Source organism: Sorex fumeus, unplaced genomic scaffold (genome assembly GCF_029834395.1).
Source record: "Sorex fumeus unplaced genomic scaffold, SorFum_2.1 ptg000034l, whole genome shotgun sequence".
NCBI lineage: Eukaryota > Metazoa > Chordata > Mammalia > Eulipotyphla > Soricidae > Sorex > Sorex fumeus.
In genome coordinates, this window is record NW_026606091.1 from 28,713,810 (window position 1) to 28,729,834 (window position 16,025).

The window sequence follows — 16,025 nt, forward strand, 5'->3', positions numbered from 1 at the left end:
CCTTTGTTAGTCATCAGTTTCACCCCTGAATGGGGACCTGGAGGTAGATAGTTTGTTTACCTCTGTGGCACAGCGAGAGATCAGAGCCCCCTGCCTCAGAGACAGGTATGCCCAGACCTCTGCCAATGGCCCTACTCAGGGTCAGGGCACCTAGAGCCTGGTGCCCTTTCTCAGGCACTAAGAGGATCAACCTCAATGCCTCTGGAGCCCTACTGCTGATTTGAGAGGGCTTCTTTTAGGTTATTTGTTTTTCTTTTTTTCACTTCTAAATGCTCATTCTTCCAGGAGGTCTGGTGCCCAGCCTCAACCAAGAGCTGGAGCAGAGCCTCTGAGGCTCTCTTTCAGTCCTCTTGGCTTCTGACACTAGGACCGAATCATCTACAGACTGCAGGATGGTGCATTCCAGGGCTCCAACAAGGATTTCCTTAAGTCCAGAGCCAGGGTCTTCCTGAAGGAGGTGGCCAAGTTTTTGAATCCTTGGGCAACGGGTCCACACTAACTGAGGATTCCTCCTGTCTCTGGATCCTTTGGCCCAAAGGCAAACGGGGGTCTGCTTCCTGGAACAATTTGCAAAGGGAGAAACACATCTTTTGAGGTTCAAGCCTGTCAATCATTGGGCACTAGAGGAAAACAGACTTGAGAGAGTGTAAGGTATGGGTACCACAAGGTGACCAGCAGGACCGACCACACTGACTCGGCGCAGGTCATGACTTCTCAACTGAGGCCAATGGGTTGCTCCCAGTTGAGCTGCATCCCACCACTATTCCTGCCTCCCAGACCTGCGCAGTATCTTTCCCTATCCCTAGCCACACCTCATGAGTTACCTGACATTGAGGCTGTCTCTAGAGGCTCACTCCTACCATGAGTTTACCAGCAGAGGGGCATGATACTGCCATTAGAGGGCGCCTGGAGAGGGTATTTTCCAAAGTGGGAATACACAGTGTCAAGGTGGACATTTATTTGTGCTTCTAGCTCTGTCGGAAGCTCTAACACCAATAAGATACTTAAGTGGGGAACAGGGAGAACCTTGTTTTCCATATGGAACCCCCAGCATCTGCTGAGACCATGGATTCTCGTGTCCAGCAAAAGCAGGGAAGGGCTGCACCTCCGATACCTTCAACGACCTCTGCTTCCTATGTTGCCCTGTCTTGGGGGTCATGGGTCGAACGTTTTCACGAGGCTTTTCTTGGGAGTGTAGGTACCAAGTTACCCTGCCTTCCCTGCCTGCCTTGGGACTCCCTGTGACTCTGTCAGACTGTCCAAGTGGTCCTGGTGTCAGTAAACATTTCTGGAAGCTACCCAACTTTGAATGTCTGCCACTCCCATTCACAGAGGGTCACAGCTTGTCTGCTGTCATATTGGCACTTTGTTCTCTCCTGCAGTTTGGCATGGCCCTCTGGGCCAATGATCTGGGGCCTGCCTTCTGCCCCTCCCCATGCTCCACCCCTGAGTCCGGCTCCTGCTCTGGCACCCCTCTTTCTCCTTGCCCCTTGTCTGCCCTGCCAGTTCTCGCCGCCTCTAGACCAAGGGCACACTGGAGGTGCTCGGGTCTGGCCTTAACAAATCTACTGGGGTAGTGCTGTCTCCATTGGACGAGTGGCAGTGCCACACAGCTGCCATGCTCTCTGCCAACTCCTCCTGTGCACTAGGTGCCACTGCTTAGGTGTTGCTCTTTTTCCTTTTGGTCTTGTCTTGCTTTCTCCCCTGCTTGGTAGTGAGTTTTGTTGTTTCACAAGTGAGAATTGCAGCACTAATATAACCTTGAGTTTTCAACGAGTATGAACACATACGAACTTTGCCAAAATTTCTGCATAAAGCTAACTAAAAACCAAGCAGCAGGGACTGCAGTGATAGCACAGTGAGTAGGGTGTTTGCCTTGCACGGGGCTGACGTGGATTTGATTCCCAGAATCCCATATGGTTTCCTGAGTACCACCAGGAGTAATTCCTGAGTGCATGAGCCAGGAGTAACCCCTGTGCATCGCTGGGTGTGACCCATAAAGGGAAAAAAAAAGCACATTTTGGCAAGTGGGAGAACATGATGAGATAATAGTGGTAATGGAATGAACAGCTCCAAAGTCTGAACACCGCACAATGCGAGAGATCAGTTTTACAGCAGATCTGATGGGCGACGGGGTATTACCGAGCAGCTGACCGGAGAGTATGGAACAAGAAATGACCAAGCTTTCTTGGTGCAGATAAGGATCTGGAGCATATGAATAACGTAGGAAAATTTGGGGGATTTTCCCAGGTTTCTAAGTTGAACAGTGTGACAGACCACCTCTGGAACATCCCGGGTGATTTTCGTGGCTGTCTCGTCTCTCCCAGACCCTGTGCCTCATGGCAGCTCCTGCTCTCCAGGATAGCCTGTCTGAAGTTAGCCTGCAGGAAATGTGGGCAGAGGTCCCCTCTCCTCTTCAGCAGGGCTCAGGAGATCCTAGTATCAGGACTTGAACAGGGCTGGGCTGCATCAAGGCAAGCACCTTAAACCCTGCAATATCCCTGGGGCCCATTCTTGAAAAGTCTGAAAGTGCTTGGGAGTGGAAGCTTCGGGTTCCACGGGGCTATCTCCCTGGGCACTGTGCCGGACAGATGGGGGAGTGGGGCATCTTTAAGGGAGCCCAACTCTACAGGAAGGAGATTTAGGTGGGAAGCAGCTGAAAGAAAAGTACTGCTTGGAGCAGGGTATTAGTCCAGCAGATAAAGTGATCGTCTTGCACACTGCTGACGTTGGATCAATGGGCCCCCCTAGGTCCACTAGGTATGGTCCCTGAACTAAGTCAGGAGTAAAGCCTGGGTGTGGTGCCAGCACCCAAAGAAAAGTGCTGCAAGCAGACAGGGCCGGCCTTTTCCCAGTGCCCTAAGGAAGGATTGCTCAAGTTCTTAGAGGCCATAAGAGGGATTTCCCTGCTAGTGGGAAGGGGTGAGGGAGGGAAAGGGGGTGACAGCACTGGCCCTCCACTTGTGACTCTGCCTGAGCAGTGACAGTCCACTTGGACATTCCACAGTGGCCTGACTCAGGCCAGGACTTGGCCAGGACTTGGCCAGGACTTGACCCCAGTGGGGGTCAAGAGGCAGGACACTCTGGGGGCAGAACCAGGCAGACCCTGCTCCCGAGCCCTCCACCTCCCTTGGTTGGCTGAGAGCCTGGGGCTGCCCCGCAGTCTATCCAGTTTCAGTCAATCCAAGGGCACTGAAGTGGAGGCGAACACAGTGGAGATCACAAAGCCCTAGGAGCTGGAGGTGGTAACAGTCAAGAAGGACAAGCTGGTAGTGTGGGCAAGACTGTGCATCTGGAGGCAGAAATCTCCCCCAACACTGGGCACCGGGGATGTGGGGGGCAGAAATGTCCCCCAATAATAGACACTAGTGGTCTGGGAGGCAAAAACAGGCACGAAGCAGTAGGCACCAGTGACATGGGGTGCAGAGGTTTCCCCTAACAATAGACAGCAGGGTTCCAGGGACAGAAATGTTCACAATTACTTGGCACCAGGGATGAGCAGAGCTGAAATTTCCTCCAGAAAATAACACTAGGGATGTTGGGGAAAATTGTTTTCCAATACTAGACACAATAGCTCTGGGGGGAGAAATGTCCCACAACAGAGAACAGAGCTCAGATAGGAGACATGTCCTCCAACACTACACAATTAGAAGTCCCCAGAGCAGAAATACTCACCCCCATAGAAGTAGTCCAAAGAATAGCAAAAAGAAATGAACACCTCCCCACCCCCTACCTTAGACTATATCCCAGGAGAGAGGAGTGGAGAATGCCTCCTCACCCCTGCTTTCCCACCTAAATGTTGAGATATTTCCGGTTTGTGCGCTGTCCTTGCATGGTCCAGGGCATTTTCCACTTTTTTGAGTTAAAATTCTGTCCAGAAGGCCAGAGAGAAATCTCAGGAGACTCAGTACAGGCTTGGGATGCATGAGGTCAAGAACGTTCCCTGGCACCACAGGGTCTCCTGATCACAAAGGCTGGAGCAAATAGAGATCCCCACAAACCCCAAACCTCTCAGGTGTGTACACAGGCCATGAGGGTCAATGAAGCAGTACTTGGAAGGATCTCGGTGCTTAGAGGAAACACTCATTCAGAGCATCTGATTTTCAAAACAGCACTTGGATACAACCATCTACCCCTACTTGACCCAGGGAAAACGAGGCCACACTCAAACCTTTGGTTCATGGGCTACAGACCAAGCAAAAGTCTGAGCCGAGAGCTCCCCGTCCTCCTGTGCACTTTTTCTATTCTGGAAAAGGAAGTCCTGAAAAGGATGGAGGCTGGAACAGTCAGCAACTGAGTTCTAGGCACTAACTGGGACAGTTTAGGGGATCATGAATTGGTGGCAGAGGAGAGAGAGGGGAGAGGGCTGAATCAGTCTCCCTGACAGCCACTGTCCTGTTTCCAAGATTGTTTCTACAAATGGATGCATCCCAGCCTGTGTGGGTGTGTGGCATTGGGTGGGTGGGTCCTGCCAGGGAACGGCTCATGCTTCTTGATGAAGCATGAGCTGTCCTGTGGGGGTCTCACCATGGATCAGAACCTGACATGACATGCCCATGCCATGGGGCCTATTCCGTGTACACCCCCTCTGCAGTGCCCACCGGGAAGAGCCCCTACCTTGCCCCCAATGCTTCCTGGGGGCCAGGCCCCTTAGTGGCCATATCATGCCTCAGGAAAAGAACCTGCAAACCTCCAGGTATTTCCCAATCGTCTCAAGGACTGGATGGACTTTCTCTGCCCAGAGCTCACCCCAGTGTGGAACCCTTCACTGCCCACAGGGTCCCCAGACAGCACAAGCCCACAGTGACCCTATGCCCCACCATCAGAGATGGATTTGATTCTCAGACCATTGAAAGTGAGAGGGGGAGATGTCAGAGCTACAGGAGACAGCCGGAGACCACTGGGGCCTGAATGTGCTCAGGGCAGGGAGAACAGGGGCACTCTGGGGTGCCATAGTGGGCACGGGCGATATGGGGGAGTTGGGGTTCATTTTAGGCTGCAGGACTCGTGAGGGCAGCGTGGCCAGGCTGAGTGGCCCTAGTTGGGAGTGTGTGTATTGAGAGGGATTTCCAGAACAGGCCGGGAGCAACACCAGAGAAGCGTCCAGCTTCCCCAAGGCCAAGTCTGGTGTCCAGCTCCCAATAGGATGGACTGAGTGTCAGAGAAAGGGGCAGAGCTGGGATAGGGAGGTTCTGTGGGGTCATTAAGAGCCCTCCAGGGCTCAGAAAGGGAAGTCTCTGTGCAACATGGGGAACTGGTCAGGGACTGACTGGGTCTGCGGGCTCAGAAGCCCCACAAAGTGGCTGCTGCGAGTCTGGGAAGAAGCAGAGAAAGGACAGAGAGAACGTGGACACCGGATAAGGCGGGAGCAAGAACTCTGCGGGCCTGAGGAGAGGAGAGAGGAAGGGCAGGGAGGGCAGGGGCTCCAAGGAGAGAAAGGAGAGGGGCCTGGGGAGTGAAGGGCGGTGGGGACAGCGACCAGGACAGCCCCTCTGCCAGGCTCGCTGGGCTCCCACAGCAGCAGCCCGGCCAGACCTAGGGGTGCTCAGGGGCGAATCCTGGCAGCTGCAGCCCAGCCTGGGCATGGGGGGACGTGGTCTCTGGGAATGAGAACGTCGTGGACTGAGCTACGGGAGACCGAAAAGGTCAGTGCTCCTGGCCCACCGTGGGGCCCACAGAGTTCCAAGCCACCATCGTCGGTAGGGGGCAGTGCCCGAGGGTCCGGCTGGGGGTGGGGAGGCCCGTCAGGCCCACCAGGGCAGAGGCTGGTGCAGCCTTCACTGTGAGGTTACCCCTGGAGCTCTAGATTTCTCCCTGGCCAATGGGGTTGCAGCCCCGAGGCCACACCCCCATCCCTGCCTATAAAAAAATCTCCTGGCCCTGACCCTCGGGGCACCATTTATCAAGGATGCTTGAGGGAGAAGTGGCCCCATCACACCTTTGCCGTTGACCCTTCGAGGGGTCATCTAGGGGTCACCTCTAGATGGTGACCCTTCCACGGGTCATCTATGGGTCACTTCTAGGGGTCATCTCTAGGGGAACGTTGGAAATTGGCAGAGCGCAACGGACGGTAAGAAAAGGCCCTGCGTTGGTCCTGCAGTGGTCAGTGTATGGCCCCGAGGGCACAGGATCAAGCCCGGGCCCATTTCCAGCAAGACTTCCGGCAGTTTTGTCCCCAGCAGCCTCTGTCCTCGTCAGGGTCTCCCGGGACTCTGGGATGGGAGTCCCCAGAGAGCCCCTCTCCAGGACCTGTCCGTTCCTGTCCCCAGAATAGGACCTCCTGGGCTCCTGCTGTCCAAAGACCTGAGTGGCTGGACACTGGTCCACCCAGCTCAGGAAACAATGGGGGTGGGAGCTCAGGGCAGCACTGAGGAGCTGGGGAGTCAAAGCAGGGTCCCCGACTCCCAGACCCCTCATCACAGACCCTCCTGGCAGTGGGTCTAACTGTGCGAAAACACCCCTCCCCTCTTTTTTGGGACAGAAAGAGCTGAAAGAACATAATTTTAAAACATCAAGTGTATCTTATAAAGTCGGAAGATTGCTTGGCAAAGCGTCATCTTTTAGGGGAGAGTGATTTGGGCTGGTGCACAGCACCAGGAGCTTGAAGCATGTGATGTCTGAGGAGGGCAAGGCGGGGAGGAGTGACTTCGAGTGTTGAGGGAGGGGCCCTGTGAATGGGTCACTGTGACAGGGGAGACAGGCTGGGAGCAGGAGCTGGGCGAGTCTCCCCGTCCCTCCGCACCTGTGTCCTGCTCTGCGGGCAGCCAGAGGAGATGGGGTCAGCTGTCCACTCCCCAGAATGTTACGACCATGAAAATGCAGAGAGCTCTAGGGCCGGGACATAGAACGCTTGTTTCTAGTTGTCCCTCGTGTCCCTGCCAGCACTGCCAGGAGGGCTCCAGTGGGTCCAAAGCAGGAAAGAATCTACTTAGCAAGCGGCCCGGAGCAGCAGATGGCGGTGAGAAATGAGCAGCCCCCGAGATGAGCAGGAGGAACCAAGAGTCGGTGCTGTGGACCATGAAGTTTGGGTGGGGTTGAAGGTCTGGGGTCCTTGACTGTCTGCTTCCTCTTAGGTTTACCGGCCTCTGGGTGCCCCTGAAACAGCCAGATCGTTGACAACATTTCCAAGGACAGGTGGAGGCAGGAGGTTCCAGGAACAACAGGTGAACCCGGAGAACTACTGCGGATGCGAGTGGGGGCTGAGGGGACTGAGCTGGGGTGAGAGAAGCGGGCGCAGCGCCACCTGGAGTCTGAGGGCTGTGGGGTGGCTGGCCGGGAGCCCGGCCAGGCTCGAGTTGTGTCTCTGTAACAGTGGAAGGGGTCTGGGTAACATTCCCCAGTCTTGGAGCTGAGCGAGTCTCCTATCATCTCCAATTATCACCTATCATTCCAACTTGTCTTCACTGCGAGCCCACGAAAAGTTGCCGAACACGAAGAGTTTGGAGAGAGGGTGCAGGGGTTTGCTGGCCATCAGCTCCCCTCCACCCCGGGGTATTCTTGGGGCATAACAATTCAGTCTTCTGGGCTGTCACTTTCCTGCTCTGTGAAATGGGCTGGTGAGACCCCCTGTGAGGCCAAGAGCCTGCCTTGGGTGATGGCAGGAAGGACAGGTTAGAATGCCCTAACTGAGGGCTGTAGTGGCACTGACTGGCCCACACTACACGGAGGGGTCTGGAGTTGGCAGTTGCCAGGTAGGAGTCAGGGTCCGAGGCAGAGGAAGACCCAACTCCTAGGCTCTGGGACAAAGACCCCATGGGGGCCTGTGGCTGAGGGTCTGTGCCCTGCATCTCCTGGCTGGGAAGTAGTCGGCCCTGCTGCCTGTCCTCACAGACACTGTCCTACCTCCCACAGATGCCAGTGCACGACGAAAAGGTGCAGTGCCAGTGGCTTCCCGGGGGAATTTTCTGCTGATACCTGGAAATGCACATAGCTGCCGACAAGAGCACCTGGATGCCCGCTGTCACCTGGGCTCCAAGGAGGAGCAACTGTACCAGCGGATGCTGCGGCAAAAACAGCCCATAGACCAGCTGCTGCAGGTGCCACCAAGGCAGCAGGCCCTGAGGAGGCCGCCATCAGGGAGCTGAGGGAGACCAGGTGAGAGAGGGGCCACGGGCTCTGGGGCAGGAAGAGCCTAGACCTGCCTCCTCAGCTAGTGCCTTCACCCCAGGTGCTCTTCTGTGGGACTCAGCAGCAGAAACAGCAGCTGCAGAACCTGGTAAAGTGGAGAGGAGTCCTGGAAAAGGGTGAGTGACAGGGAGAAGCCCCTGTGGGTCAGAGGGCGGGGCTACTGGGGAGGGGAGCCAGGCGGCCCCACCCCCAGCCCCCCACCTCCCCTGCTTGGCTGAGACCCTTATGCTGCCCCACATCCCATCCACTCCAAAGGGATTGGTGTGGAGACGAACAACACACAGGTGCTCCTGGACACAAAACGTGAGGAGCTGGCGGCCACAGAGAAGGAGGAGGCACAGGAGGCCAGGCAGGAGGAGTGCCAGAGTCCAGGAGCTGGAGGAGTCAAAGTCCCAGGGGGCAGGGACCATGGCCTGTGTGAGATCCAGAGACGCTCCTGTTGCTGTCCTTAAGGAAGAGGAGTCCACCCACATCGGACCCAGGTCCTGTAACGACCCGCCAAAAATCCAGAAAATGCAGCTCGTCAGCAAGAACTGCACTGGCAGCCTGACACCCCGCTGACACCTCGATTTTACTGCACCGATGCACGCTGCCACTCTCACCCAATTGATCTAGCCCATACCCGTCCTCCCCACGCCACCTGAGTTCTGCCTTCCGCCTTGGCCCTTTGCTCTTCTCCCTCCACTAGAACCAGGGATATCCCTCACTGCAAGACCAGGGATCAGGGCAAAGGCAAAACTATTCTCCATCTCAAGAAACGGGAGATCAGGGGGACAGTAAAGTCTCCATCCACTAGACCCCGAGATGTGGGGTAAGAAATGTCCCCATCCCAAGGCACCCCAGGGATCAGGGGGCACAGTTTCCCCCTCCACTAGACCCCAGGAAATGGGGGTGCCAGAGATGGCACCCCACCACTAGACGCCAGGGATCGGGGGGGCCAGAGATTCCCCCCCCCACTAGAGGGCAAGGATCAAGGGGGGGCCAGAGATCCCCCCAAGCACTAGACGCCAGGGATCGGGTGGGGGGGCAGAGATTCTGCCCCCACTAGAGGGCAAGGTTCAAGGGGGGGCCAGAGGTGCCCCCCACCACTAGACGCCAGGGATCGGGGGAGGCCAGAGATTTCCCCCCCCCACTAGAGGGCAAGGATCAAGGGGGGGCCAGATATGCCCCCCCACTAGAATCCAGGGATCGGGGGGGGCCAGAGATTCCCCCCCACAAGAGGGCAAGGATCAAGGGGGGGTCAGAGATGCCCCCCCACCACTAGACTCCAGGGATGGGGGGGCAGAGATTTCCCCCCCCACTAGAGGGCAAGGATCAAGGGGGGGCCAGAGATGCCCCCCCACCACTAGACGCCATGGATCGGGGGGGCCAGAGATTCCCCCCCCACTAGAGGGCAAGGATCAAGGGGGGGGCAAATATGCCCCCATCACTAGACGCAAGGGATCGGGGGAGGCAGAGATTCCCCCCCCCACTAGAGGGCAAGGATCAAGGGGGGGCCAGAGATGCCCCCCCACCACTAGACACCAGGGATCGGGGGGCCAGTGATGCCCCCCCCCACTAGACACCAGGGATCGGGGGGGCCAGAGATGCCCCCCCACCACTAGACGCCAGGGATGGGGGGGCCAGAGATGCCTCCCCACCACTAGACGCCAGGGATGGGGGGGGCAGTGATGCCTTCCCACCAATAGACACCAGGGATCGGGGGGTCCAGAGATGCCCCCCCCCACTAGACGCCAGGGATGGGGGGGCAAGTGATGCCTCCCCACCACTAGACGCCAGGGATCGGGGGGCTAGAGATGCCCCCCACCACTAGACGCCAGGGATCGGGGGGGCCAGTGATGGCTCCACACCACTAGATGCCAGGGATCGTGGGGACCAGAGATGCCCCCCCAACCACTAGATGCCAGGGATGGGGGGGTCAGAGATGCCCCCCACCACTAGACACGAGGGATTGGGGGGACCAGAGTTGCCCCCCCAACCACTAGACGCCAGGGATCGGGGGAGCCAGAGATGCCTCCCCCCACCACTAGAGCTATTGATCGAGGGGGGCCAGACATGCCCCCCACCTCTAGACGCCATTGATCGGGGGGCAGATATGCCCCCCACCACTAGACGCCAGGGATCAGTGGGGCCAGAGATGCCCCCCACCACTAGACGCCAGGATCGGTGGTGCCGATGTGTCCCCTTACACTAGACCCCAGGTATTAGAGGGGCCGAGATGTCACCCTCCACAAGGTCCGAGGGATCAGAGGGGCCGAGATGTCCCCCTCCACAAGATCCGAGGGATCAAAATGGCAGATATATCCCGCCAGCACTAGCAATGATTTGGAGGTCAGAAGTCACAACTCAGCTCTCCCCTCCCCATCGTGGGGTCCTGTTTCTGCGCATGGCAGCCCTGAAGCTTGGCCGCTGGTACCATACAGTCACCGGATTCTACACACTCTTTGGGGCTGTTTGGGGACTTTGTATTGCTGGCTGAGAAGAGGGAAAGGAGGAAGGCGGGCTTTGTCCCTGACTGCCACTGTCTGATTTTCACGATTGTTGCAATAAATGGATCTATCCCAGGCCTGTGTGGGTGTGTGTGTCACTGGGCGGGGCAGGTCTGGCCAGTAGTTGACAGTTGCTTCTAGATTGTGGGAAGCCTTGGCCATGTCACCATGCCAAGACGCTTCACCTGCCTGCCCCTGTGTGAAGCCTGTCAATGACCCCAGGAGAGTCCACCCCAAGGGTTGAAGGTCTCAATCACGGATGCGTCCCCAGGAGGGAGGGCAGGATGCAGCACCCAGAGCCCTGCCTTCCACTGCAGCACCTCCATGGCCTCCCCTGCCCCTGGTGCCTGTTCCCCCATTCCCCTCTGCAGTGCACCAGGGACAGACCCCACTTTGCCCCCTAGTGGCCACATCAGGTTTCTCAGGATGAGAACTTGAAAGTGCTCCTGCAGCAGGTGGGTCCAAGGTGCTGTCCCCTCAGCCAGGGTCCCTCTCCATGGCACCTGCCCTGGCAGGAAGACAGTGTGTTATCAGTGGAGCAGGATGGGGCCGTGGATGAAACATGTTTCTAGTGTCCCCGAGTCTGTACAGAGCTGATTCAGGAGAATAGCGCCCCACTTCTGTGTGGACCATCAGGTTCCCTAATACAAGTCCCACTGCCACCATCACAGCACGGTCAGACCCCATGAAATAGAGAACCAGACCCTGACTCCTCTTTGTTCCTGCATGCCTGGACCTGGTGGGACAGCCTTGGCTGAGTGACACTCTACTGGTGACAAGAATTGTGTCCAGATCCATGTGTCAGACCAGATGGCAAAGCCTCAGAAGGAAGAGCCATCCTTTTCCAGTCATTTCCAGGAATTTGGTCAGCCATGCCCCTTCCTGCCAGTCACATTTCTACTGGGAGTCACACTCCTGGTAAGGCAGCCCAGGGCAGGCACAGGCAGCTCCTTGTTTACCCCTCGGTGCCCAGTTCATAGCCCTGCCCCTCTACCTGCACCATGGGCCTGGGGTCGCACATTCACTCTCACAGTTCTGCACACCTCACACATGTCCTGCACACCCTCTCGCAGCCTCTATGGGGCTCTGGGCTTAGCTCCCCGTGTCCTGCCTCTGGGTCCCTGGGCTCTGGAAACACCAAGTCAGGTTTGCCTTGAGGTTTGGGGAGCTGAGAGACTGTGGGGATCAGAGGCTCTCCCCTATCCACGCTTGCCGGTGGGGAGAGCTGTTCTCCCATTGAACGACTGTCTTGGGAGTTTTTCCTCTTAGAATCTGACAGAGTCTCACCCAGACACAGGTGGCACCCAAGAGTTTGCCAGAAGCATCCCAGTGTATTCCATGTGTGCAGGCTCTATCCAGCTACCCCCAAACGGGCATTAGCAGGTCAGAGCATAATTATGTAGGTTGTTAACAGGCTACCTCGATTCTGCAGTAACAACTTTCATCTAACAAACAGTGGTGCCTACTGCTCTCAGGTGCTCCCACAGTAGTGACTCCAGTTTCTAAGCTCCATTGTTTGAGCGTTCCCGTGAGCCTCTTCCATTCCTGCTCGGGCAAACTGCTCTCACTCTCTTCCTCGGTGAGAGATTTGGGAACCCCGTCCGGGTCATACAGAGGGACAGAGACATATAAATAAAGTTAAGGAAATAGGAGTAGCTTGCTGGGGGCGCTCCCGGGTGGACCCTCCGAACCTCAGGTGAGGCAATGGTACACCCGCCTCCTGGGTTAGATGAAGGGGCCTTTGGAGTTGTCTTGGTCTGCTCCGAGTCATCTCTTCGTGGGTCAATGGTAAGGATCCTGGAATGAAGCTGGTGGCTTCCTGTCACCAGGTGGGCGATACGTCTTGTCTTCCTCACCTGGAACAAGGTGATCTCTGACTCCAGGAATGTTGCTGTCCACTCAGCCGGTTGCCATTTGGTTCTGGTCACCATTTTGTCAGAGCAAACCTCACATTTGATTCTTGTCAAATTCGGTGATTCCTGACTCATCCATCTTCTCCACCTCCTAGAGTGGGTCTCTCAGAGGTCCTGCCTAGTTTTTCGCTTCTGCCTTTTGTTGCCTGCTTGGTTCCCTCCCCTTAGGCTTGGCAGACAGAATCATGGGCTACAGACCAAGCAAAAGTCTGAGCCGAGAGCTCCCCCTCCTCCAGTGCACTTTTTCTATTCTGGGAAAGGAAGTCCTGAAAAGGATGGAGGCTGAAACAGTCAGCAACTGAGTTCTAGGCACTACCTGGGACGGTTTAGGGGATCATGAATTGGTGGCAGAGGAGAGAGAGAGGGGAGAGGGCTGAATCACTCTCCCTGACAGCCACTGTCCTGTTTCCAAGATTGTTTCTACAAATGGATGCATCCCAGCCTGTGTGGGTGTGTGGCATTGGGTGGGGCGGGTCCTGCCAGGGAACGGCTCATGCTTCTTGATGAAGCATGAGCTGTCCTGTGGGGGTCTCCCCATGGATCAGAACCTGACATGACATGCCCATGGTGCCTGTTGCGTCTACACCCCCGCTGCAGTGTCCACCGGGAAGAGCCCCAACCTTGCCCCCAATGCTTCCTGGGTGCCAGGCCCCCTAGTGGCCAGATCATGCCTCAGGTAAAGGACCTGCAAACCTCCAGGTATTTCCCAAACCTCTCAAGGACTGGATGGAATTTCTCTGCCCAGAGCCTCACCCCAGTGTGGAACCCTTCACTGCCCACAGGCTCCCCAGACAGCACAAGCCCACAGTGACCCTGTGACCCTCCATCAGAGATGGATTTGATTCTCAGCCAGACATACGTGTTCCCGAACCTCCTCTCCCCACAAGGCTGCCCCGTGGTGTCCACCAGTGTCCCTAGCATTCTTGTGCCCCAGCCCCAAGCCTCGCATGAGTCATACGTGTCTGTGAGGAGACTTGGGGCGTGGGAGGAGGGGATGAGTGGAGGGTACATGAGTTTGTGGTATGCAGGAACGGGAGACGGTCGGAGGGAGCGGACACCCCAGACAGGTGTTCTCCACACAGGGATTTTTCCAAGTGGTTCTGGAAGGAGGGCAGGGAGGGTGCCAGGCAGAGGAGGAGAGAGCTGAGTAGAAGCTGGGCAGTGGGGTTCAAGTGGGAGTGGACAGAGGTGAAACCTGCACAGCCTGAGGATGGAACCGTCTTCCTGTCTTTGGAGCCTGCCTAGGTTTTGGGTGGCAAAACTGTGAACGTTGCTGCCCAGCTTAAATACACAACCTCAGAGCAGGGAGAGAGCTCAGGGTCAGGGGACCGTGTGAAAAGACCCAAGTGCCTCCTTGGACACTGCCTGCCTCCTGGGCACCATCAAGTTTGGCTCTGGGGGATCCCATCCCGGCCCAGGATGGCCCTGTCGCATTGGGTCTGAGCCAGGTTCATCATTGGGCCATCTGTCCCTGGAGGCCATGTCAACAGTACGACTTCGTGGGTGACCCAGCCTGCCCTTACCAGAGTGACTTCAGGCTTTTTGGGTGTCGTTGTACAACCTTTCTTGGGAGCTACCGAGGCTTCCAGGAGGCTCCAGGGCAATGCATTTCTAGAAGATGCGACCAAATTCTATGGCAGGTCTCAACCATGACTGACGTTCCCTTCAGAGGTCCTTCGAAGCACCGTGCCAGGCCTGGGATGCCCTGGTGCAGGGTGTTCCCCGTCCCTGAGGCTGTGTTGCTTCTGCAGGTGCAGAGAGCAGAAGTACAATTATGAAGGTCTGCCAACGACGTCCGTGATCATCGCGTTTTATAACGAAGCTTGGTCAACCCTCCTTCGCACCGTTTACAGTGTCCTCGAGATGTCCCCAGACATCCTGCTGGAGGAGGTCATCCTGGTGGATGATTTCAGCGGTAGAGGTACCCGGCCTCCCCTCTACCCTGCCCTGACCTCCCCTCCCCCCACCCCGCCCTCCCTTGACCCCCACCCTCCCCTCCCCTGCTCTTGCCTCTGAGCTCTGTCTGGTTCTCGCTGTGGACGGGTTCTGATTGAAGGCTGTGCTGGGCTGTTCTCTGTGAGGCTCTAGATAACAGTGATTTACAGGAGATAACAGGGAACGTCTCCCTGCAGTTGGGGTATGGCTGTAGAGGGCAGGTGCGGGAGCAGGTGTGGGGGACAGGTGTGGGGGATAGGTATGGGCTATAGGCATGGGGGAACAGGTGTAGAGGGCAGGTGTTGGGGGGTGGGTGTGAGAGAGAGGTCTTGGGGACAGAGGTGGGGGAGAGGTGTTGGGGGCCAACTGTGAGGGAGGGTGTGAGGGCAGGTGTGGAGGCAGGTGTGGGGGCCAGGGGTGGGGGCAGGGGTGAACACTCGCCTTCTTTGGGGTGCTGTGCTCCCTGGGATGCCCCAGCCTTGCCCCTCCCCTCTCTCTCTCACTCCCACCTGTACTGAAGGGTGTCCAGGGGACTTGGGCAGCACCTAGTAGGGGGTCTCACCTCCCACCCTGCAGAAGAACAGTCACCTGGCCACACCTGGCTACAGGGGACGCTCAGGACTGTAGTCTCGCTTGTTTGTTCTGGGGGCCGCTGGGCGGTTCTCCGGGCTTGCTCCTGGCACTGTGCTCAGGGCTCACTCCTGGTGTGCTCAGAGGACCAGGTGGGGCGTTGGGATCACACATCTTAACCTGGGGGACTGATGTCTTTGGGGTGGTGGCCATGTACTCGGCTGGAAATCGTGGAGAGAGTATTCGGGGTCATTCAGCGTTGCCCATGACAGAGTGCAGGGCAGGTGAGTGTGAGGCGATGCCGATAGAGCCAGCTGGGCACCAAGTCCTGACAGTCCTGAGACCTGGGCGTCTGGGTCCAAGGGGGGCACGTGGGAACGTTGCTGGTGGTTCTAGAGTTCTCCATCCCAGCCTTCCCTTGCCCGGGCAGGGCGGGAGTGAGCCGGCTGCCCCATTCTCCTCCCCAGAGCACCTGAAGGAGCGCCTGGAAGCCCACCTGCCCAAGGTGCACCTCATCCGCGCCACCAAGAAGGAGGGCCTGGTGCGCGCCCGGTTACTCAGGGCTTCGGGGGCCAAGGGCGACATCCTCACCTTCCTGGACTGCCACTGCGAGTGCCACGAGGGCTGGCTGGAGCCGCTGCTGCAGAGGTGCGTGGGCGGTGCCCAGTGGGAACACGGGAGACCCAGCTCCGTGGGCCTCGGGCTCGGCCTGGGTGCCCCGTCCCCCAGTCTCAGGCCACGGCTCCATCCCTGGTCACATGATCAGGGACCCTGGTCTGGGAGCCTTCGAGGGCATCAGGCGCTGCTGTACCCACGGCTTACTGGTGCAGGGGAATTGCTTTTACTGCTGCTGGTCAGGTGCCTGAGTCGAAAAGTGCTGCCATGGGCAGAGAGGCCAAGAACAGGATGGTGTGGATCTTATCAGATCACAGCCCTAGGCAGCACATTTTGGTCATCTTTCCTTCATGCTGGGCTGACTTTCCCAGGTCAG

The 16,025-nt window shown here is 57.3% G+C and overlaps 1 protein-coding gene across 1 annotated transcript in view; it reads left to right on the forward strand.

The window, feature by feature from the left end:
- The first annotated feature begins 14,009 nt into the window (after positions 1 to 14,009).
- LOC130026613 (polypeptide N-acetylgalactosaminyltransferase 12-like) overlaps positions 14,010 to 16,025 on the forward strand; it is a 144,829-nt gene continuing 142,813 nt past the window's right edge. The window contains exons 1-3 of the mRNA XM_056117449.1: positions 14,010 to 14,032; positions 14,281 to 14,450; positions 15,502 to 15,682. Coding sequence (XP_055973424.1) covers positions 14,010 to 14,032; positions 14,281 to 14,450; positions 15,502 to 15,682 — 374 coding nt within the window. The remainder of the gene's footprint in view (positions 14,033 to 14,280; positions 14,451 to 15,501; positions 15,683 to 16,025) is intronic.